The sequence below is a fragment of the Apodemus sylvaticus genome, chromosome 2, assembly GCF_947179515.1.
Source record: "Apodemus sylvaticus chromosome 2, mApoSyl1.1, whole genome shotgun sequence".
NCBI lineage: Eukaryota > Metazoa > Chordata > Mammalia > Rodentia > Muridae > Apodemus > Apodemus sylvaticus.
The window spans coordinates 114,504,698-114,528,098 of NC_067473.1; the positions used below are offsets into that span (position 1 = coordinate 114,504,698).

Below are 23,401 nucleotides of genomic sequence, written 5' to 3' on the forward strand. Positions count from 1 at the left end.
GGGAAGTGTCTGTTTCCTTGGGCAGAACTTTTATCTTGGATCTTTTATGTCTGTGAGTGCAGGCTTGAAACCTATCAGGAGCTTCTTGCTAAGCACGGAAACAGTTAACTCAAAGACTAGAGACCTACATGAGCACTTGTTGTCTAATCATTGTGGGGTGCGTGGACTGGGCAGTCAGCTCAGATTCCAAAATGCTGCCACACATCTACACGCGTGCATGCACGCGCACACAGAGAGACAGAGACTCAGAGATAGAGAGACAGACAAGGGGTGGGGCGCATAGAGGAATGCCCTGTACCGCTGCACTGTGGGTGGGTTGTCGCTCGACGGGACAGCTGAGGAGGGTCACCTCTCCAGGCCAGCTTTCAATCTCCTGCCCCTTGACTCCCCACTGGGTGGCTGCCATCGGGTTTGCAGTATCCTTGATGCCACCGGCCCTCCTGCAGGATGTTTGAAGTCACCTGCACTCTACCTCTGGAGAAGGACCTGAAGATCACACTCTATGACTATGACCTGCTCTCCAAGGATGAGAAGATTGGGGAGACAGTCATTGACCTGGAAAACAGGCTACTGTCTAAGTTTGGGGCTCGTTGTGGGCTTCCACAGACCTACTGTGTGTAAGTACCCAAGGGTGGCTGTGGGCTTCCACAAATCTTTGTGTGTAAGTGTCCAGAGCTGGCTGCTTCCCAGTGGCCAGCCAGCCACCCTGATTCTCAGCACTAGGTGCCAGCCCAGGTATTCTCCCCTAGAACCCAATGCAGAGCCCAGTTGTTTCCACTCCACAGATGATGAAACAGAAGCTTAAAACTGGGAGGATTAGAATTTGAATCTGGTATCTGGCTATCATGTTATCACAGTTCATCCTTGCTAGCACCTGCTTTTTGAGACAGGGTTACAGTATAGCCCTGGCTGTCCCAGAACTTACTCTATAGACCAGGCTGGCCTTGCACTTAGAGATCCATCTGTCTCTGCCTCCCGAGTGTGAGATTAAAGGCATGTGCCACCATGCCTGGCTTCAGTCTCTTGTGACACACACTGAGGTCTGCAGAGCACTGGGTCCTGGGAGGGGAGATGGTGGAGGACAGAAAGAAGGAGAGGAGAGGACAGTACAGAAGCCAAGCTTCAGCTGGGCCTGAGGGAGTCCTGCGGCTACCAGGGCCAGTTGTGTAGAGTTTGAGTTCCAGTTTCAAACGTGCGTCAGTCCTTTGCTCTTTGGGACTCTGTTTCCTCATCAGTGAAATGGGGGTGCTGAGCTGTCAGAAAGGGTGCCAGCTATGACAGTGGAGCGTGGGCAATGCTGTGTAAGTGTGGGGTGCAGAGGCTCCCAAAAGCCCCTCGCTCTGTGACCCCAGAGTGTCTCATATTAGTGTTGTACTTGATCCTCAGCTCTGGACCAAATCAGTGGAGAGATCAGCTCCGCCCCTCCCAGCTACTCCACCTCTTCTGCCAGCAGCACAGGGTCAAGGCCCCTGTGTACCGGACAGACCGAGTGACGTTTCAGGATAAGGAATACACCATTGAGGAGATAGGTGAGCTGCCCTTTGGCCCCAACCTGAGGAGGGCTCTTCGTCTCATCATAAGGGCTCAGGTAGACACCCCCTGCCCCGCACCCATCAACAGCGCAAAGGAGTACCTGTTTGTGGGTCAGAGGTCAGGGTGGAGTCAGGATCAGAGCTCTGTCCAGAACCGTGGTGAAGTCATCCAAGGATGTCTTGGCTAACCTTGATCGTCAACTTGTCATGGCCCAGAGTAATCTGACAGGAGCCACAGTTGAAGAATCATCTAGATCAGGATGGTCTACGGCCATGTCAGTGAGAGATTGCCTTGCTTGATGTGAACAGCACCAGGTCCAGAGAGGTAGGCCTGGGCTGAGAGCAAGGGAGCTAGCCTGAGCTGGTGAGTGAGCCAATGAGCAGAAACCTCCGTGGTTTCTGTACGGTTCCTGTGCTGACTGCCCCTCCATGATAGATTATAACCTGGAAGTGTAAGCCAAATCAGCCTTTTCCTCCGCGGTGTTGCTTTTGGCCAGACTGTTTTCTCCCAGCAAAAGGAAGCAAGCTAGAGAAGAAGGCAAGATTTCAGGCACCTATGAGGCGGTTGAGGTCAGGGCCTGCCTTCTTTTGGCTTTGGTGGTGAGACTTTGGTGGGAGCTTACGGTGTATCCACCTCTGAGAGCTCTGCTTACTGAGTTGTGCTAACCTCCTTGCTTGACCTTGGAGAACAGTCCCAATCCCCTGCACGTGAGCTCCTGGGAGGAAGCTAACAGCCTTGCCACACCCCGTCCCTGCCCTTGGCTTTGCCCAGCGCAGTAGCTGAGATGCCCGCCACATGCTCTCCATGTGTCTGAGGTGCCCACACTCCCACATCGCCCACCCAGAGCAATTCCAACTCCCTGAGGTGTTTACAGGCCCAGCTGGCCCTGTGCCTCCTGCTTGTTGCAGAGATGTTTGATGTCAGGGCTGGTGCTGAGGTTATAAAAGGAAATGTCGGCTTTGATGCCTGGGCCCCACCCCCTCCTCCTTGGTCTGTGTTCCTGACTCTCCCAGGGCTTGAGCCAGGCTCAGCCATTAAGAATGTGCATCTGGTGTAAGGGGGGGGGGTCTCATTTCCTCCTGGGGGGGGCACCCGCTGCTCTGCTAGCAACTTTAGCACAGGGGCTCTAGGTCATTAAATCCTGAGGTCCAGCATCTGCCTCATCTTATATATGAAGCTATTGGGGCTAAGGGTACTTAATGACCTGCCTGAAGCTACCAGACAGCTGGGTGCAGGCCACACTCCTGGCTCGGCAGCACACACTGTATGACAGTGTGCTTGGTTCAAAAGAACAGTGACCCAATAAATAGCCCATGAGAGTGGGCTTCTTCTTGTCCATGCTACCTGTCTCCAAGTCATCTCCTGGCAGTGGAGGCGCTGTCCCACAGGGAGCAGGAAGCAGAAGAAGCATGCATTTACCTTTTCTAAATGAGTAGGAGCCCAGCTGCCCCAAGGCCCAGGTGTAGGGCTTCTGCAGGGTCCATGTCTGTGCAGTGGGGATGGTAGTGACTGGCACTCCGCTGCTAGGGTCCGTCTAGGTCTCAGACATGCGTACACTTATGTGAGCGGTGCATGGCCCGCGGGTCCTCTGTAGAAGTGTTCGCTGTGATTGCTTGAGTGTAGCTACTGCCATTCATAGAACAACTAATGTGAACCAGGTCATCATTCTGGCAGCCCTAAGATGACACATTTGTGGATTGCTGGGTTGCTGGGACTCAGAGATGGGAGGAGTTAAGAATGGGCTTTGCCAGACAAGGGAGGTTAGTGTGGATGGAAGGGAAGAATTTTCCAGGATAGGTATGGTAGAAAGGATGGTGACAGGGAATCTGCATTCAGAACGTGGAGTCCGTGGGTAGTGATGTCTCCCTCGTAGCAACTGAGGCCTAGGGATCACCACAATGCGTCTTTGGGGGATGGGCTGTGGTGATGAGGGGATTCCCTGTTGTTCTCGAGTTCTACGTGACCTTCAGAGCAAGGCAGCCCTGGTGTCTTGTCTCTCACATTCTCATCCACCTTTCCCCACCCTGGGGCAGAGGCTGGCAGACTCCCAAACCCACACCTGGGCCCGGTGGAGGAACGATTAGCCCTGCATGTCCTTCAGCAGCAAGGCTTGGTCCCTGAGCACGTGGAGTCACGGCCTCTTTACAGCCCGCTGCAGCCAGATATCGAGCAGGTAAGTCCTTGCCCCCGATAGAGTTATTGCACCCCAGAGGTCTAAGGATAGCCAGAGCAGCCACCTCCTCCATGGTCACCCCTCCCCTCACGGCTTTATAGAGTGGCCCACATGGGCTCTTGGGGCCTAGCCCTTACTGCCAGGGAAACAATGACAGTTCTTGCTTTTGGCACATGTAGGCCTGGCTTCTGACTTGTCTGGGCATCTGAAACCTTTTGGTTTCAACCTGACCTAAGGGTGTCCTCTGTCTCTGCCATTGTTGCTGGTTTAGTCCCAGAGTGAATGTCATCCTGTACTGAGCTCCAGTTGAGGGCTCAGACTAGATCCAGGAACTCCAGAATGGTAGAGGCCCACAGAGAGCAGTTAGGAGGGCTGTGGGCGTCCCTTTCGGAAGGCAGATGAACACAGACAGCAAGCTTAAGACTGGCAGCCAAACCAGGCTGGTTGGAGGAAGCAGACTCAGTGTAGGATGGGGGGAGGGGAGAAAAACCAGGGGGGAGCTCTGAGGATGCCTTTGAGAGAAGCAGGCTTTCCAGGGTTTTCTCCCAGCCCCACAAAGCAGCTCAGGTTTAAACCCTCTTGTCTTCTAGCCTCATGATCTTACAGATATTATTGAATGGAGGTACTTTTGTTCTCACATTTTGAGAGAAATAGAGAGAGAGGGAAGAGAGAGAGAGAGAGAGAGAGAGAGAGAGAGAGAGAGAGACAGAGAGAGAGACAGAGAGAGAGACAGAGAGAGAGACAGAGAAACAATATCCTAGATTTGCAGGCACCAGGGAGCAGGGAAAGTGACTTCTTCTGACATAGACTTAAGTCCTATGACTAAATCCTGGCTCCCTGGCCCTCGGTGGCATTGCACACACCATTCTCTGCTTGCTGAACTCAGCTGATACATCACTGTCTCTGAGCAGCCTGTGTCTGGAGGGCAGTGATCTTCCCTCTGTCGTGGGTCCTTCATGTGTCCGTTCAGGCTCCCTCTATTCCTGAGTGCTGAGCCTCTTTCTGATAGGCAGGCCTGAGTTTCACTTCTTTTGCCCTGATCCCCAGGTGTATACTCTAGGCAGGCGTATAGAAACCATGGACGCAATGAGGTATGTGTGTGTGTGTGTGTGTGTGTGCGCGCGCGCGCATGCTTGTGTGTGTGTAGAACATGAATGAACTGCTTGTGTCTTTACAGGGGAAGCTACAGATGTGGATTGACATATTTCCAAAGGTGCTGGGCCGGCCTGGACCTCCCTTCAACATCACCCCACGGAAAGCTAGAAGGTAACAAACAGACTTGGCCACAGGCTCTAGCTGGACCCGTGGCAAGAGGGCTATAGCAACTGTGGGAGAGCGGGAAGAAGCGTGCCTGTTGGACAGATCTGAGGCCACTGGGATCTTGGAACACAGCTTGTTTGGGTCTGGCTAGGTGTCCAGCCAAGCAGGCAGAAGAACTCCTTGGATGAGTTGGCCCATCAGCTGGGGACACCATATCCTTTCCTGGAATATCTATGCAGATACAAGTCATTTCCCTTTGCCAGGTTTTTTCTGCGTTGTATTATTTGGAACACAAAAGATGTGATCTTGGATGACCTCAGCCTCACCGGGGAGAAGATGAGTGACATCTATGTGAAAGGGTAGGCATCCATTGTTTTCCACCTGGACCAGCTCGTGGAACCTCCCGAGCTGCCAGAGGTTGGGGGACAGGATGCTCTCTCAGGCAGAGCTGTGGCGTGGAGGTGGAGAAGGCCCCCTTCCATGGAGGGTCTCCCAACAGAGGCTGCACCTTTGGGGAATCATTTCCCTCAAATTTCTTTGAGCTAAAATGGCAAGGACCGAGGATGCCCTTGGGGACCACTGAGGCTGTATATTGTCCCACTCTGTGGTATGTAGCGGGTGCTGTGGAGATTTCCTGGGAATTCCCTTACCAAGTTCCTTCACCTCCACAACTCTTCACTGGTCCAAGTAGAGGTTGCCCATCCGGTGGTGCATGTGGGAAATGTCCTGTAGTCTGTGGCCTTTGAACTAATGAGGGCTGTCCTCTTCCACATGTGACCAGCTGGATGGTGGGATTTGAAGAACACAAACAGAAGACAGATGTACACTACCGCTCCCTGGGTGGGGAGGGAAACTTCAACTGGAGGTTTGTGTTTCCCTTCGACTATCTGCCCGCCGAGCAAGTCTGTGCTGTTGCTAAGAAGGTGAGCGGCCTTGGCCTGGGCTCTGGGACTTCACATTGCTAATGTGATCCCCACCTTTAGCATTACAGCTAACACCGTGACATTTTCTCTCTACTCCTGCAGCTGTGACCTCTGTCTCTGTCACCCGCAAGGGCATCACCATGATCTCTGTACCCTGCTTCTCTTTCCTTTTCTGCTAGTATCACTGTGGCCAGTGTTTCTACCTTCCAGGATGACCCATATATACACAACACACACTTATCACATAGCCAACTCCAAGACCTGCTGCCACTGCCTATATTACCATCCCTCTGCCCCAACACCTAGCAGTGTGGAAGGACCTGGAGTCCGAGGCAGGAGAGTCTGGAAACCCAGCATGGCCATCACAGAGGCAGAGGGTGGAGCCGGCTGTGTACTCCTGAGGGCGGGCCTGGCCTGAGACTGGGTGAAGAGGTGGGGCTTGGATGCTTAGTAGTTCCATGGTTAGATTTCATCTGAGTGTTAGCCTCTGCAGTCTCAGAATGGCCTAAGTCCAAGGGCAACAGCATCTTCCCCACACCTGGTTACCCTCTGAGGTCAGCAGAGCCCAATACATGGAAACAGGGCAGTGTGGGTCTCCAACTATGCTGGTTCCAGAAAGGCCCAACGATGCTTTCTCCTTCCTGACACTAATGGCTACCCAGAGATGTCCTCTGCTCCCAGAATACATGCCTGCATGCGCTTAGGTCCTATTGGTCTGGTTTCTACCCAAAGGTAGCTCATGTGCCCAGCATCACAGCCTCGGTGACACCTCTCTCTAGGCTGTAGTGCGGCCTCACCTTGAAGGGAAGTCGGAATGCACTTGGTTTCCTCGCCCTCTGAATTCTCTTCATCTCATCTCTGTTTGAGCCTCTCCGGCCCAACACACAGACTCATTGGAACCTCAGAGAAACCAGAGTGTCCCGCCAACCACTCAAGAACCATCAAAGGGAAAAATATAAATTTATTAGGGTTAAAGGGTAGATTCTTCCACCCAGAGATGGCAGTAGGGCCCACCAGAAAAGAAAGACAAATTTAGCAGCAAAGTTGTGTGTCGTCCAGCAGTGCCCAGGCTCTCTATAAGGTTTGATCTTGCCTTTCCTTCAGGTTTGTCTATTATAAGCCTGTGTCCTTAATAAGCAGATACTGTGCCTGTCTGAGAGCCCTCATCAAATGCAGAAGTACCTCTCCTTCAGCCGAGGACAGGGAGAGGGAGGCTGGAACAAAGCATCATCTCCAGGGCTCAGTGAGCCCTACAAAGAGGGTAGGCCTGGGTGGGGAAACTGAGGCAGGGGTGCACATTGATGGTTTGAATGGGAGGGGCCACAGCATTTTTACCACAATGGGAGATGTGGCCAGGCATGTCTGGTGCAGGGACTTCTTGTTTTCTTGGGTGAAGGAAGAAGAGAATTTGGTACTATGACAAGTGATTTGAGGTGGATGGGAGAATGATGATGAGAGACAGGCACACATGTGCACATGCCCATGCACATATACCCATGCACACATGCCCATGCTCACATGCTCATGCACACATGCCCATGTATACATACCCATGCACACATACCCATGCACTCATGCCCTTGCACACATGCCCATGCACACATGCTCATACGTACATATCCATGCACACACACACATGCACACATGCTCATGCTCTCATGCTCATGAACACACATACCCATTCACACATGCCCATGTATACATACCCATGCATACATACCCATGCACTCATGCCCATGCACACATGTGCATACACACATGCTCATACACACATAGCTATGCACACATGCCCATGCATATATACCCATGCACTCATGCCCATGCACACATACCCATGCACACATGCTCATATACACATACCCATGCACACACACCCATGCACACATGCCCATGAACATATCCATGCACACATGCCCATGCACACATACCCATGCATACACACCCATGCACAAATACCCATGCACACATGCCCATACACACGTACTCATGCATACACACACATGCACACATGCCTATGCACATACCCATGCACACATGCCCATGCATACACACACATGCACACATGCCCATGCACATACCCCTGTGCACACACATGTTGCACATACAGAGGGAGTGGAGGAGGAGTGGGGTGAAAGAATACTAGTTGGTAGCTGAGAATTTTCACCTGGCAGTTCCAAGGGCCCGATTGCAGGTGCTGGCTAGCCACTTGGACAGTACTGCTTTGGCACCTATGGTAAGAAGGGGAAGCTGGGTGGCTTGTGTTGAGGTCAGGGTGGGGTCCAAGTAGAATGACTTGTTCAGGTTACAGAGAAAGAGAGTGGGTGGCCTGGAGGAAAAAGGGAGAACCTACAAAGGGTGTGTAGGGTGCAGAGGAGTGCAGAGACACACATGCAAAGATGGCTGGAGACAGGAGGCAGGAGGGTGGGATCAGGCAGAAACCACCCTAAGGGCGGCAGGGCTAGTAGGCACTTCTAGGGGTGGCCCTGAGAGGCAGGTGGGGCTTGCCCACAGTGGGGCACTGATTAGCTGGTCTAAAGGGCACCACAGGGTAGTTGAGGGCAGGGACTGCAAAGGCTGGGGCTCCCAGGTTCTGCTGCAGAGGCAGCCCTCTGCCATGAGGTTTGGGGCTCCTGGCAGGCAGGGAGGCCCTCCAGGGACCCCATTAACCAGACGAGACTGTCGTAAAGTACAAGGTCTCCTTTCATCCCCCCCTTTTTGAACCACCGCTGGTTGTTCAGCCTTATTCCCCACCTGGAGCCCAGCACACCCACTGGGGTCTGCCATGCAGGCAGGCCCCCACCCTGTAAATAAACAGCTAGTAAAAGGGCGCAGGCCGGGAGCATAATGAGCGCCTGGGACCTGGGGGGCTCATTCCCCAGGCTGAGCCCCTGACCAGCTGCTCCCACCAGGGGCCGTTTGAACCTCAGGCTCATTACTGAGCCCGTAAACCAGCCTGCTGAGGGACGGAGGCTGCTGGCGGCCCTGCAGGCAGCCTGGAGCTGGCTGTAAAAGCTGGTTAGAGGAAGCAGGCACCTGCAGGAGGCTGGGCCAGGCAGCTGAGCAGCAGAGAGGGGTGGTGGGGCCAGCCTTGGTCTGCCTTCCTCCCACACAGGCCGAAGCCGAGGCTGGGACTGTGCATGACAGCCACTCTTTGAGAACAGGGACCATGGTCTCCCCTTGGGAAGCTTGGTGAGGTGTTTGTAACTGTGGTGACCAGGGTGTTCATGGCCACAGTGTTGTTTGTGGTTGCTGCTAGGACTCAGTACCAGAGAGAAATGGAAGGGATGAAAGGCTTCTTTTGTCTCCTGGTTTAAAGAGAGACAGTCCAGCGTGATGGGAAGGCACACGGATGGAACTCCACAGTCACATGGAGAATGTGAGGTGACTGCTAATATCTCCACAGACCAGGAAGCAGGGAGTTGGGGGGATGCTAGTACTTAGCTGTTTTCCTCATTTCTCCCTATATATTCATTCTGTGAACCCAGCCCATGAGATGGCATCTCCTGTAATGTCTCCCTCTGTCAAGCCTTGCCGGCAACACCTTCATAGACACCCTTCTAGGTGTGTTTTCTGGGTTATTCTAAATACTGTCAAGTTAATAGTGAAGGTCAACAATCTCCATGGCCTTGGGGCCTCACACTTCTGATCTTTATTGGACTACCCAGTTCTCATCCCACAGCTTGTACCAGGAGATACGGGTCCAGGGCTCTGGTTGGCCCCACAAGGTATTTCCTATACATGCTACCTGCACAGGTAGAGCCACAGTGAACAGAGAAGTCCATGATTTTTCCCTCAAGTTGTGAGTGTTAGACCCATGGGCCAGCTCAGCTCCACACCTCCAAGATAGCTTGGTTCCAGAAGGGACTGACCTGTGGGCTGTGGAGACACGCCATGAAGGGTACTGTCCTTCTCTCCAGCAGGAGAGAGAGACTTCTTTGCAGGCTCTGGAGGTGGAGGTGGGCTGGAGAAGTGGGAATGAAGATCTGGGGACCTGCCTCGGTGTCAACTTCTTCTAGTGGCGTGCCTTGCTCCCTTCCAGTGACAGCTGGGGCTTCACCCTGAAGATCTCTGCTAGCCCACCGGTCCCAGAGACCACATGTGCAAAGCCCACTTTAGAACTAAGAGCAGAACCCTGGAACCTGACCGTCTGGGTTTGAATCGCTGCTTACCGCTCAGTATTCTGTACCCTTGGACACTCTGTGTGCTTTGGCTTCTCAGCTGAAAGTTTGCCTCTCCTTTTTAGGTTATTGGAAGTCAGTTCAGGATCTAGCTTAGGAAATGGTCCCACCCACAATGGGCAGGGTCCTTCCTATATCAATGGATAATTAAGATAATCTCCAGAAGAAAAGTCCACAGGCCAGTCTCATCTGGACAGTAGTTCCTCAAAGGAGGCTTTCATTTCAGGTGATTCTAAGTTGTGGCAAGTTGCCACCAAAACCAGCCATCATACCCCTGAACAGTGTCAAGTGCTTTCTCGTCTTCCCAATAGGGCCTGGCCTGGGTCTGACCCTCAGTGATACACTGCTCCACAGTGTACCAAGGCTCTTCCTTGAAGCCCTACAGGCTAGAGGGACTTCCCTGTTTGCCGCATTGGACAGACCTTTCTAACCTTGCTTCTCTGATCCTCCTGTGGGTCAGGATGCCTTCTGGAGACTCGACAAGACAGAGAGCAAGATCCCAGCACGTGTGGTCTTCCAGATTTGGGACAATGACAAGTTCTCCTTTGATGACTTTCTGGGTAAGCCTCAAGTCTATCATTCTGAGCTTCCAAGGAGAAGTTCAGGGTCACTGGGTCCTCAGCACAAGTGAGGCATATAACGCAGCAATGTCAGAGAGATCAGTGTGGTCCTGGAGCAGGTCTTCAGCAGGGGTGATGCTTGAGCCATGTCAACTAGTGTTACTCAAGGAGATTGGGGACAAGGGCAGAAGCCAGGGCAGGGCTGTGCTGGCCCTCACTGCTGCCTGGCCTCATTTCTAAAGGGAGGTCCCAAAGGTCCCAGGTCGTAACAGTCCAGCAATACAGAATCCAAACATTGTGGGGATCAGGTCACTTCTTATCCTTGTGCCCCAGGGACTGTCCTAATGAACAGAGCTCAGCCTGAGAAGCCATACTGGGGCATGGGAGCTGGGCTGATGGGTAGGAGTGAAGACAAGGAGGGTATTGTATGTGGCAGCAGGGAGTGCTGAGGGAGAAACAGGTTAGCAACAGTCTTACCCTTAGTAAAAGGTAGGAAAATTAGTGCTGAAACATGGTCTGTCCATACACGGGGTATTGTTCATGCACACAAAGGAAAGAGGTGCTGCTCCTTACTCCATCTGGTGGACCTTGAAAACATGCTAAATGACAGAAGCCAGCAGAGGAAAGACAAGTACCACACAAGTCCACATTTGTGGGATGCCCACCTCTGACAGATCCGAAGAGGGGACCAAGCCTGGGAAGGTGGCTCTGTCAGAAAGAGCTTGGTGTGCAAGCCTGAGGACCTGGCTTCAAGCCCCAAACCAAACCAAAGCAACATCCAGAGAAACAGCCAGATGTGGTGGCATTTACTTGTGGTCTCAGAGCTGGGGAGATAGAGCCAGGAATCTCGATGCTCTTTAGCTAGTCAGCCTGGCCTGCGTGGCCAGCTCCAGGCCAGTGAAAGACTGTCTCAAAGCAAAAAGATGATCAGCACCTGAGGAACAATTCCAAGGTTGACTTCTGGCCTCTACAGGGACACACACACACACACACACACACACACACACACATCCACAACAGGGAAAAGTAGATTAATGGGACATCTGGGGAAGGAGTTTAATAGACAAAAAGATAGGTTTCTCTCTAGGTATGGGGAATGTTCTAGAATTAGGGGAAGTTTATGTTTGCACATTGACTCTAGATTTAAATGTGCTCAGAGTGGCAAATTTTTTAAATTGAAGATTTGTTTTTATTTTATACATGAGTATTTGGTCTGCATATATGTGCACCATGTCCATAACCAGTGCCCACAGAGGCCAGAAGAGGGCATCAGATACCCTGCACCTGGAGTCACAGATGGTTGTGATTCATCATATGGGCCATCCCAACACCCATTGGTGATTCTTTTTCATGGGTTTGGGATGTGTTTATTTTTAATTTTTTGCTCTTCAGAGATTTTAATATATTAGGGATACAGGGTACATTGCATATAATTACTACCGTTTTAAGTTTCTTAATTTTAAAAATATTTATTTTTTGATATGTATCTCTGTGGGTTTCTACACATGAGTGCAGGTGCCCATGGAGTTCAGAGGCATCTGTTTCTCCTGGAAATAGAATTACATGTGGTTGTGAGTTGCCCAACATGGGTGTTAGGAGGATCCCTCAAATGTAATACATGTTTGTAACGGCTAAGGCTCCAGACCCTCCCTGCCTTTAAATTTTGCATGAGAATTTTTCTAAATAGATTTTTTGGCATCAATCTGTCCTTTACAAATGAGGCTTTAGAAAATTTATTTCAAAAGAAAATTTCATTTTTACTGAGAAAACAACATTCAAAATGATAAACAGGTTTTTTTTTTTTTTTTTTTTTTTTTTGCTTTTGCTTTAAAAAAAATGTAAACGATTAACAAATACGGCTTTTGGACTATCTCAGATTTCCCTTCTTCACCCTAGACTGCATTTTCTAATCATACATTTCATATCTCATAAGAGAAACAGAGAACTCGGCCCATGTGTGCCAATGTTCACCTGCCCACCCAGATGTCTGCAGTCATCACAGGGGGAAGACGATTTATGCCCACCAACAGATGAATGGATACACAAAATGGATGGCCTCCCTATGACCATATGATTTAACTGTAAAAATCACTGATGTACAGGGATATGGACAGACTCTGAAAACAGGTTTTCAGTGAAATAAGGCTGATGCCTAAGGACAGACACCTGTAATTACAGGAGTTGTGTCCTCACAGACAAGTCAGCGCTGGTGTCCAGCTGAGGGGACAGGGAGTTATGGCTTGGTAGTCGGTTTCTCTTCAGGAGTGAGAACTTTCTGGAAGTAGTGCTAGCAGCTGTGCGATACTGTGACTCTGTCTAATGCCACACTTGGAATCACTTGGTGGTTGGCAGGTGGCTCAGTGGGGAAAATGGAGTGCTGCCTACTGGCTCGCTCCCGACGGCCTTTCTCAGCATGCTCTCTTATTTAACTCAGGAGCACCTACTTGGGGTGGCACTGCCCACACTGGGCAGGGCCTCCTACATCAATCACTAATCGAGAAAATGGCCCACAGGACAGTTTAATGGAGGTATTTTCTCAGACAAGTTTCACTCTTCCAAGACGACATGAGCTTATGTCAAGAGGAATAAGCCAACTTAACCAGTATATACATACACACATACACATATCTTACACTATATCTATATATATACACACACACACACACACAAATATATACACACACATATATACATATGTATATGTAAGTGTATATACATATGTATGTATATGTAGATATATACATATATGTAAATATACATACACATATTCATATAGTGTAGGTGTGTGTATATTTATTTTACCATGATTACAATTATTATGCCAATGAATGGATGGGTGCATGAAGGGTTTGTACTGCAGAAGTTGGCTTCTGTGCTCAGGGTGAGGAAAAGGAATCGGAATGGGTAATTACACACTTATGAATGGATGAATGGTGGGGGCTGGAGAGAGAGAGCAAGAGGCAGTAGACAGGAGCTGGGAGGCTGCTTGCGCTGACCCTGGGCTGACTCATGACTACAAGCTGAAGAGGTGGCAATGAGCTCTTAAATCTGCCCGCCCAGAGTGGCCCTAAGTGGACAGAGACCACTGCATCCTCTGAGCGCATCACTCTGCCACAGGCTCCCTGCAGCTGGATCTCAACCGGATGCCCAAGCCAGCCAAGACGGCTGAGAAGTGCTCCTTAGACCAGCTGGATGACACCTTCCACCCGGAGTGGTTTGTGTCCCTTTTTGAGCAGAAGACAGTGAAAGGATGGTGGCCTTGTGTCACAGAGGAGGGCGAGAAGAAGATCCTGGCGGTGAGTCTGTTATCTCTAGCTCAGTGGAGGGCCTGGGCTGTCTCTTCCATGGAACCCAGGGGCATACAGACCACTGATCATGTGAATGCATGCGTACAGGTACGGGCGGCCAGGTCAGTCTCTGCTGCTAATCCTTGGGTGCCTGCTATTTCTTTTTTGAGATAGGTTCTCTCATTGGTTTCCGGCTCATTCATTAGGTTAGCTGTCTGGCCAGCAAGCCGTAGGGAACTGTCTGTCTCTGCTTCGTAAGGCCTGGAATTTCAGATACATCACCATCACTGGGTTTCTCTTTGGGTTCTGAGGCTCTATCTGAGGTCCAAAGGTTTGTACTTTACTGACTGAGCCCTCTCGCAGGCCCTCTTCTCGGTCTACATTTTCTAATGTGTTCCCCCTCTTCCTATTCCAGCCTTCCTCTGCCTGGGCTCCTATTACAGGGAGACCTGTTGAATAGACAAACAGCCTTTAGAGACTGGTCCCAAGTATCGCTGTGACTGGGCTTCCTGCTAGACAGACAGAAGCCATGCCTCTTTTGTTTATGTAGTGCTTTCTCAGGGATCATTCTTGCTGGACAAGAGGTCTGCTCTGGCAGGTGGGGGAGGGGTGGCCAGAGGACCAGAATGAACAGTCCTTCCCTGAAGTCCAGAGCAGCCCCAGGGAGGAAGTTAATCCCTCTTTGGTTCCTTAGAAAGAGTAGTTGGCCAACCCTTAAGTGACCCTTGTAAAATATCCTTGTTGTACAGAAACTTGTGATAACTGATAAGAACTATATCCCAAAGGGAAAACAAGCAAGGTACCTGCACAGACACTGTGACTCATTATACAAGAGAAGAAGCTTACTTCCCTAGCAATTAAAAACTATTTTAAAACATGCTTTTGATCTGTTAGATTTAAAAACAACAACAAAAATTGGAGATATTCATGCTGGTAAAGTTTCAGGAGACAAACCTCAGTCCCCTGTGCTGGGTTTGCAGGGTTTGTTTCAGTGTGTGGGGAAGCAATAGGTCCTGTGCAGCACAGGGTTGAACAATGTATGTGCCTTTGGACTCTGCCACCCCACTTCTAAATTCTCATCCCAAGAAATAACCGGATAAAATTAAAAATTTAGGTTCTGAGATGTTTGTTGTGCTATTATTTATTCAATTCAAAGAACTGAAAACAACATAAGTAACCCCAAATAAGTAGTTACTAAATAAATTATGGTCAACTAACTATGGGCTGCTTTACAATTGTTAGGAACCAAACTTTAAATAATATATAATTATATAGTGAAATGCCTCCCAAGTAAAAAGCCCTGTAGCCGCATGCACAGTGTGAGCCTCACACACGTGCAGCTCCGATGAGTAAGGATGTTGGGAGCGGTTCTGGAGGGATGGCATGGTCCTTTTCTAGAGGACCCCAGTTCAGTTCCCAGCACCCACATTGGTTGTCTCACCCGTAATTACCTGTGACTCCAGCTCAAGAGTGTTCAGTGCCCTCTCCTGGCTTCCTCAGTCACCTGTGCACCTGTCTGAATGCGCGCGTGTACACACACACACACACACACACAATCTCTCAATTAAAATATATTAATAAAATAAAACATTAGAAAGGTTAAAATGGTAAAAATAAAGAAAGAATAGTGGTAATACCTGTCTCCACATAAGCGGTGACTTCTTCATTATAGTTCTGCAATTTCTGAATGCTTTTGTGATTATAACAGCCCAGTGTTACAAATATATATAGTCATAGTTAACTTTTCTGTTGCTACTGTAAAACACCACGAACAAATTCAGCTAGAAGAGGAAAGTGTTTGTTTACTTGGTTTATAGGACATAGCCGTCACTGAGGGGAGTTGAGGTAGAACTCCAGACAGGACCCACAGGCAGGAACTGAGGCAGAGGCATGGAAGGCTGCTGCTTGCTTCCTCCTCTGGCTTCCCAGCTACCTTTCTCATACATCCTGGAGCCACCTGCCCAGGGACAGCATTACCCATGCCAATAGACAACTAAGAAAATCCTGCAGATGTGCCCACAGGGCAATCTTTTCTAGGCAATTCCTTGATTGAGTCTCTCTTCCTTCTCTTCCTATTTAGCTCTATTTTGTACCAAGTAGGCAATTGAAGCTAACTATTATACATGTTTGTTGTATTTGGTGTATATGTGTAGAGGGTCCATTAGATGATCTAAGAAGGCGTGGTGGTCATCACCATCTTTCAGTGAGTGGGGAATTGAACCAGGTTCCTCTCCAAGGGCGGTAAGCACTCTTAACTGCTGAACCATTTCTCTAGATGGTTCACCACAGCCCTACATCTTAAAAATAAAAATAAAAATAAAAACATAGCCTTTCTGTTCATCCTGGCCTGTTTCTGCTCTGCGTCACTGGCCAGAGGCCCCACTCAGGCTCTGTTGATGTCCACAGGGCAAGCTGGAAATGACCTTGGAGATCGTTGCAGAAAGTGAACATGAAGAGCGGCCTGCTGGCCAGGGTCGGGATGAGCCCAACATGAATCCAAAGCTAGAAGATCCAAGGTTAGTTGGTTGTCCTCGGAAGCAGGCCACCGCCATCTAGGAGACATCCAGTATGCAGCTTTACAGAGTCTCCACAGTCTTTATGGTTAAAGAGATGCAGGCCATGGACACAGCCTCAGTGGACACTTGGGCTCTCCAACTAATTCATGAAGCAGGTGCAAAACCAGGCACAAGATTCAGGTCTGTTATCCTGGCAGTTGAAAGGCTGAGATTCTAGGGCCAAGCTGGGTTACATAGCAAGATACTGTCTCAGAATCCAAAACAAACAAAGCAATCAGAAGCAGGCCCCACTTAACTAGTTCTCTGTAAGTTCTGTGTCAAGCATACTATACTGCAGTAGGGTCCAGTGTCCTGGAATTTTCCCTGCTGGGAAGTTACCTCCATTTTACAGATAAGAGTTGGGTCACTAATGTTAAATGTAGTCATTCTAGCTAAGAAACGGGAGAGGGGATATGAAGTTCTCCAGCTTCCTGGATAGTTGCTGAAGATGTTGGGACTCAGTTCAAGGCTGAGTTTGGCACCACCCACCGTGGTGCTCTTGAAAGTGAGCATAGGTGGCTTGCTTTATCAGGATGCTGTCATCAGGGTGTGGGGTTAGAGAGGCACCCTTGCCCCAGGCTGTTGGGATCCGATGGATCAAAGTCCCAAGACCCAGGGCTAGCCAGCCCATGTTAAAATGACCATGACTGAGATGCAAAGCCCTGTGTATGTTTTGCGTTGTGGTGTTGCTTGAGGAGAGCGGGTTGCAATTCTCTATGAGGAGTGAGTGAGAGAGGATGGGCTCTCTGGCTTCTCTACCGTCCATCGTTCCAAAGTCCAGCCCAGCCTCATAGACAGGGGTAATCGGCCTGACTTATGTGGGGGCCAGTGTACCCTCAGTCACCAAACAGGGCATCCTGGGAGCTCAGCCCCACTGCCAAGCATGTGTGAGATCTGTGACTGAGTATGGGTTCAGAAGGGGAGAGTGTCCTGATGAAGGGGCTCAGTAGCACCAAGAATGAAGGTGGTGCAGGCAAGCATCATCTAGGCAGGGCCTGGGAGGAGGGGCTGAGGACTTGGAGGCAGGGTGCCCCTCTACCATAGCCAGGGTATTTGACCAACTGTCCCAGCGGAAAGCAGTGTCTGGAGGAATCAGTCCTGCAGAGGTGCTCAGCTGACCTCTAGGATCTCACTTCCAGGCGCCCTGACACCTCTTTCCTGTGGTTCACCTCCCCGTACAAGACCATGAAGTTCATCTTGTGGCGGCGCTTCCGGTGTGCCATCATCCTCTTCATCATCCTCTTCATCCTCCTGCTCTTCCTGGGTGTCTTTGTCTACGCCTTCCCGGTGAGCAGGGCTGATGTGGGGAGACACTGCCTTGGGGGAGTCCTTTCCTTTTCATGTGTTCTAAGAATCTGGTGGCAACCACATCACTGGTTAGACTCAGTAGCAAGTGCTGCACCACTGAAAAGCCTACTCCAGCATGGCTGGGAACTCTGAGAAACTGCAGCCCTGGAGCTTTATGCATGACTTGCATAGGAAGCTATGCTGCTTGGAGACTCTCTTCTTTGAGAGACTTGTGAATCTTGTAAATTTCAGGTGCTTCCTGAGACTTGTAAGTTTTCTTTGCTTCCTGAACCTTAACAAAACAAGTTTGGAGAAAAGTCACACAAGAAGGGGCTTGGGCCTAGGGTGGCCCAGGAGCGTGTCGAAGGGTGGAATAGAGCTGAGCAAGGGGGTTGTGGTGGAAGGGAAGGCACTGAGGCGTTGGAGCAGGGGGCAGCACCTGCTAGGTCCTCCGAGGCCCTTGGTAGGGTGGGGGCTTGGAGAATGTAGAATGAACAGGGGGTGGCCCAGGAGCCCCTCAGTAGTAGGGCACACATGTGGGGTCCCTTTTATCTGATAAGAAGTTAATTAGCGCCTGGCAAAGAGACAGCCAGGTCACCAAGGACATGCCATCCAGGGATGCTGGGACCTTGGCTCTCTGGCTCTACCTATGAGGTAGTTGTGGGGGACAAACCATTGTCCTCTGTCCCTGCTTCTGGCTTACACAGCTCTCTAAGGCCCTTGAAAATGCCTAGTCCTCCAATGTCTCCTTGAAGTACTGTTAGGCTGTCTCCAGAGTTTTTGTGGTATTTTTAGATAGGAAAAACCAAACTTACTCTTTCTTTCTTTCTTTCTTTCTTTCTTTCTTTCTTTCTTTCTTTCTTTCTTTCTTTCTTTCTCTCTCTCTCTCTCTCTCTCTTTCTCTCTTTCTCTCTTTCTCTCTCTCTTTCTCTCTCTCCCCCTCTCTCTCTTTCTTTCCCTCTTTCCTTCCTTCCTTCCTTCTTTCTTTCTTTCTTTCTTTCTTTCTTTCTTTCTTTCTTTCTTTCTTTCTTTCTTTCTTTCTCTCTCTCTCTCTCTTTCTCTCTTTCTCTCTCTTTCTCTCTCTCCCCCTCTCTCTCTTTCCTTCCTTCCTTCCTTCCTTCCTTCCTTCCTTCTTTCTTTCTTTCTTTCTTTCTTTCTTTCTTTCTTTCTTTCTTTCTTTCTTTCATTTATAAAGATTTATTTTTATGAATATGTGTGTGTGTATGTTTCTCTGTGTGTATGTTTCTTATATATATATATATATATATATATATATATATATATATATAATTTTCTATATTCTTTGTTTACATTCTAAAAGCTTTCCCATTTCCCAGTTCTCCCCACCCCCCCATATGTCCCATAAGTCCTCTTCTCTCCATCCATTCTCCTATCTTTCCCCCTCCCTTTTCTCTGTCCTGGTACTCTGCTACAATGCTGGATCAAGCCTTTTGTGTGTATGTTTCTATGTGAATGTGTGCCACCTGTGTGCAGATGCTGAAAGAGACCAGAAGAGGGCATCATTGGCTCCTTTGGAGCTCCAGTTATAGGTGGTCATGAGTTGTCTGACATGAGCATTGGGAACAGAATTTGCAGTCACTGCTGAGCCAGGTCTCCAGGCCCCAGACTTTTCACATCAACACTTCAAAGCCACATCAGGTCCAGAGAAGGGAGGGGACTGTTGGTAAACTTCACAACCATCTGTGTGCAGTTTATGACCATGGCTTGATATGATGGTCACTGAGAGCCATATAGCATCCTGGTCACCATCTCAGACCTGAGAAGCTGCTTGGAAAATTATCCCCAGGTGTGCTGTGTGCTCTGGAACTCCTCACAGAGGAAGGGATGGTAGAAAGGCCCCCTCCACCGAGAGCCAAGCACTGGGCTGCCTGGTCAGTGTATCTGGCCTCCTGGAAGGAAAGGTCAAGACCACAGATCATCCCAGTCCAACCTGCACAAACTTAAGTAGCAGCAGAGGGGACTTCCCGGTTTGGCTGTTCAGCCCCAGTTGCCTTTACAGTCACAGTGGCAGGAATGCCTTTAATGGCATAGCTGGTGGCTGTGGTTACAAGTTGTGGGCAGTGCACGGTGCCCAGCCTGTGGCCACCTTACTCCCTTTGTAATGCTTGCTGGACTCAGCAGGAAGCTGAAGTCAACTGGCCAAGCTGGGGTCCTGAGAGGTCCAGGCTGTGAGGACTGAAGTTTGTGCTATGTAAGGGGACATGTTAAGAAAAGGAAGACAACAAATACAGCATCAGAGTCAAATCTCCTGGGGGTTATCGGGGGAGTGGTCTTACAAGTATAGTGTCCTGAGCCAAGCTGACACCAAAGGTGACCTGGGACTGGTGCCTGGCGGTTGGATCATGTAGGGCTGTGGAAGCTGAGATAGGGATGGCCTGCTCTTCTGGCCTGGCTTAGGTCACCTTCTCTCAAGTGGTATGACCAGCTTCTACTCAGAGAATGGGGTGACTTGAATAAGGTGTCAGTGCCCAGGAGGGGAGGGCCTTGGGGCTACAAGGGAGGTGTGAGGTAGCCACCCTAAGGGATAATAAAGCCACTGAAGACTGGTTGGCAGAATGCAGGGCAGGTTGAACTCTGCTTCTCTAGGTATGGTCCAGGGAACATCAGCCTCAGTGTCGCTAGGAAGCTTCTAGGACATAAGAGTTCTGAGCCGGTTCAGCAGGAAACTGCCCTCTGTCCCTGTAAGGATGGAGTAGCCTGCTGTTGTAGGAGACAGCATTGTTCTCGAACCTAGGAACATGGGCTCCGGTGACTTCTGATGGGCTCAGGCCAGGTTCTGTGTGTCCTTTCAAAGTGCTGCCTGTTAGACAGAGTCCCTCATTTAAGGGCCTGGAGGGCAGGAAAGTGTCCCAAGCACCACTCACCATGGCTGTTTCAGTGCTTACCCAGACCCTGCCCAGAAGGGCCCAGCCCTGTGAGGCCCATGGGTCCTAAGGCTCAGGGCTGGGGCTGGAAGAAAGGCCAGTCCCTTCTAGACTGGGGACCTTTGCGTTCCCAGTGGCTGAGGAGCATTTTTGGGGACTGAGAGTCTCCTCTGGTGCCTGGGCTCCAAAGGCTGAGTTACCTTCATTTCATTTTCCTAGGGTGTCTTCTCTATGTACTGACTTCCCAAAGCAGCACAGAGCACACGTGGGTCCGGGCCAGGGCTTCAGGCTCCAGAGTCCAGCAGGATTAGGCTACACAGCTTCTGCTCGCAGACCTGGCTACAGCCTAGAATCCCATCTCTGACTATCCAAGTCTCTCGTCACTGTCTTGTCCCTAGACCTGTCAGCTCACCTGCTTTCAGCTAGGTGGGGCAGAGAGCCTGCTCTGGCCAGTGCAGAATGCCCGAGTTGCTCCAGCCCTGGTTGGACCACCCCCACTGTCCCCATAGGAGGGGTGAGGGGGGCCTTCTGACTCCTCTGGCCCCTCTGAGCCTGCTGGGAGCAGGGCCAGATTGGGGCGGCAGAAGCGATTTGGCCGGGAAGGAGGGCCAGCTTTGTTTCCAGGGTTGGCTCTCCAGGCCGGCGCTGGAGAACATACTGTCCCAATTAGGAGCCCTGTGTTGTGTTGTGTGTTTTCATGGCGTTTGGGGGGAGTGGTGGGGAGGGGAGGCTTCTGTCAAGCCTGCAGCAGGAAGGGCTTTGTGGAGGGTGGATTGTCTCTGATGTTGGCTCCCGTTATGGGTTGTCCTGTGTATCAACACCCTACTCTGTCTTTCTGGACAGAGGTTTGGGGATGGGTTAGCGGGGCCTCCTGCTTGTGGGTTATGAGAGTAGGGGGCTAGGAGCCATGGAAATGGACAAGGTTAGATTTGCTTGATGGAAAAGGAGTGTCATTATGGTAGAGTGTGGAGCCTGCTACGGGCTGGCAGGCAGCAGGAGTAGGCTGTGGGCAGGTGGTCATGACCCAGAAGCCCAGCCACCCACCTGTAGCTTCACCCTCGATGGCAGCGCCCACCATGCTTTCCCTGGAGGGCTTACCGTGTGTCTGTATCTGTGTCTCTTCCTCCTAGAACTACGCTGCCATGAAGTTGGTGAAGCCTTTTAGATGAAGACATCTGCTCTGGAGAAGGGGGCGCAGGCTGCCTCCTGGCCCAGGACTAGCTGCTCCTCCATTGCTCTGGGGCCTGATGGCCTTGTGCATGTCCACGGAGTTCTTGGGATCATGTTATTTTCATCTTCTCTTTCTCCCCTAACCCAGCTCTCCTCTGGATAAACTCTTGGCTATCTCAGTATAAAGAAGACAGAACCAGAAAATATATTACTATGCGTCTACAGTTTCTGAGTGAGAGAGACTGTGTGGGTGAGAGGAGGTTGTCAGGGGAGCTCAGGGTGCTGGTGGGGGTGTTGTCATTCTGGGCCAGTGTTTGGAAGCAGAAGCATCCAGGGCAGGAGGATTTGAGGACTGATATCAGGCCCAGGGATCACCTCTTCCCCATTCCCAACTTGAACCCCCACCTTCCTTCCTGGGAAGGTTATCCTGTTCAGGTAAGAGCCTCCGACTGGGATGGCCTGACCTCTGGCTTTGACCTTGTCACACACCGGCCTGCAATTCCTCTGCTCTGCTTTCATTCCCTGCTTTAAATATCTGGCTGAATCAAGACACCTTTTCTTTGTGGTCTGAAGCTTGGCCTTGGCCTTGGTCTGAAATTTCCTGCGGGAACCAGACTTAATCCTCAGAAGCAGCAGGACTGCACTCAGAAAACGCAGAGCTGGAAGACTCTGCTCTGAGGCTTCCAAAAGAGAGGCCTCTGCCTCAGGGCCTGGAGTGCTGGCTGTCTCTTCCCTGTCACCAGGAGGCTTCTCCTATTTCCTACTGTGAGCTGGTTCCCCTGGCCCAGGCCCCTGGGCCCTGGAGAAATTCTCCCCCTCAGCCTCTCCATTATCTCCTCCCTCCCAGGACTGTGGGATCCAGCTGAGGCACCACCTGATTGACGTGACGGAGTTGGTACCCAGTTACTCTTGCTTCATGTTGGGCCAAGAGAACCTTGCAGCCAGGCCCCGAAGCCTTGCTGCCTGAGTCCAGGAGGCAGGAGCACACCTCACCCAGAAAGCAGAGCAGGGACACGGGGCTGTGAGCTATTGGGAAGGTCCCACCTAGTGAGGAGGCCTTGCTGGGTCTATGCTGTGCCCAACAGTATGTGACGGTAACCATTGGAGGAACCAGAGGAGAGGAAGCAGGGGTTGTTCAGCCTCAGGAAGGGCCAGGAACTTTGTGGCAGGATGCCTTAGGATTTCTGAAGATGGGGAGGAGGAAGCTAGGAAGAATCAGACACGGTGGAAGACAGAATGGAGTAGAACTGGCTTCTGTAGACAGAAAATGTTGGCTTGGGAAGGAAGGAAGGAGGGAGGGAGGGAAGGAAGGACAGAAGCAGGGAGGGAGGGAGGGAAGAAGGGAGGGAGGGAGGGAAGGAGGAAAGTCAGTCAATCTAAGCTTTTCCCAGGTGCTAGAATGTAAGAGGAACCCCTGCAGTCTCCCAGCTGCTTTGAAAGGGTCGGTAGGGCTACTGTGAACACTGTTTTTCTATTATGGTTGAGAAGTAATAGAAAATCTACTCAGATGAGTAAAAAGCACTTAATGGTTTCTGTACCAAAGGACCAGCTTCAGGCAAGGGTTGATGCAGCTTCACACCTAAGGACTTG

General features: G+C 50.5%; 1 protein-coding gene across 16 annotated transcripts in view; it reads left to right on the forward strand.

Moving 5' to 3' along the window:
- Dysf (dysferlin) overlaps positions 1-22,017 on the forward strand; it is a 205,189-nt gene extending 183,172 nt beyond the window's left edge. For all 16 annotated transcript variants that reach the window (XM_052174136.1, XM_052174140.1, XM_052174138.1 and 13 more), the window contains 11 exons: positions 447-617; positions 1,387-1,529; positions 3,567-3,706; positions 4,884-4,972; positions 5,230-5,325; positions 5,748-5,889; positions 10,528-10,627; positions 13,745-13,923; positions 16,321-16,430; positions 17,609-17,756; positions 21,772-22,017. In XM_052174136.1, coding sequence (XP_052030096.1) covers positions 447-617; positions 1,387-1,529; positions 3,567-3,706; positions 4,884-4,972; positions 5,230-5,325; positions 5,748-5,889; positions 10,528-10,627; positions 13,745-13,923; positions 16,321-16,430; positions 17,609-17,756; positions 21,772-21,810 — 1,357 coding nt within the window. In that variant the 3' untranslated portion in view covers positions 21,811-22,017. The remainder of the gene's footprint in view (positions 1-446; positions 618-1,386; positions 1,530-3,566; positions 3,707-4,883; positions 4,973-5,229; positions 5,326-5,747; positions 5,890-10,527; positions 10,628-13,744; positions 13,924-16,320; positions 16,431-17,608; positions 17,757-21,771) is intronic.
- The last annotated feature ends 1,384 nt before the right edge of the window (positions 22,018-23,401 follow it).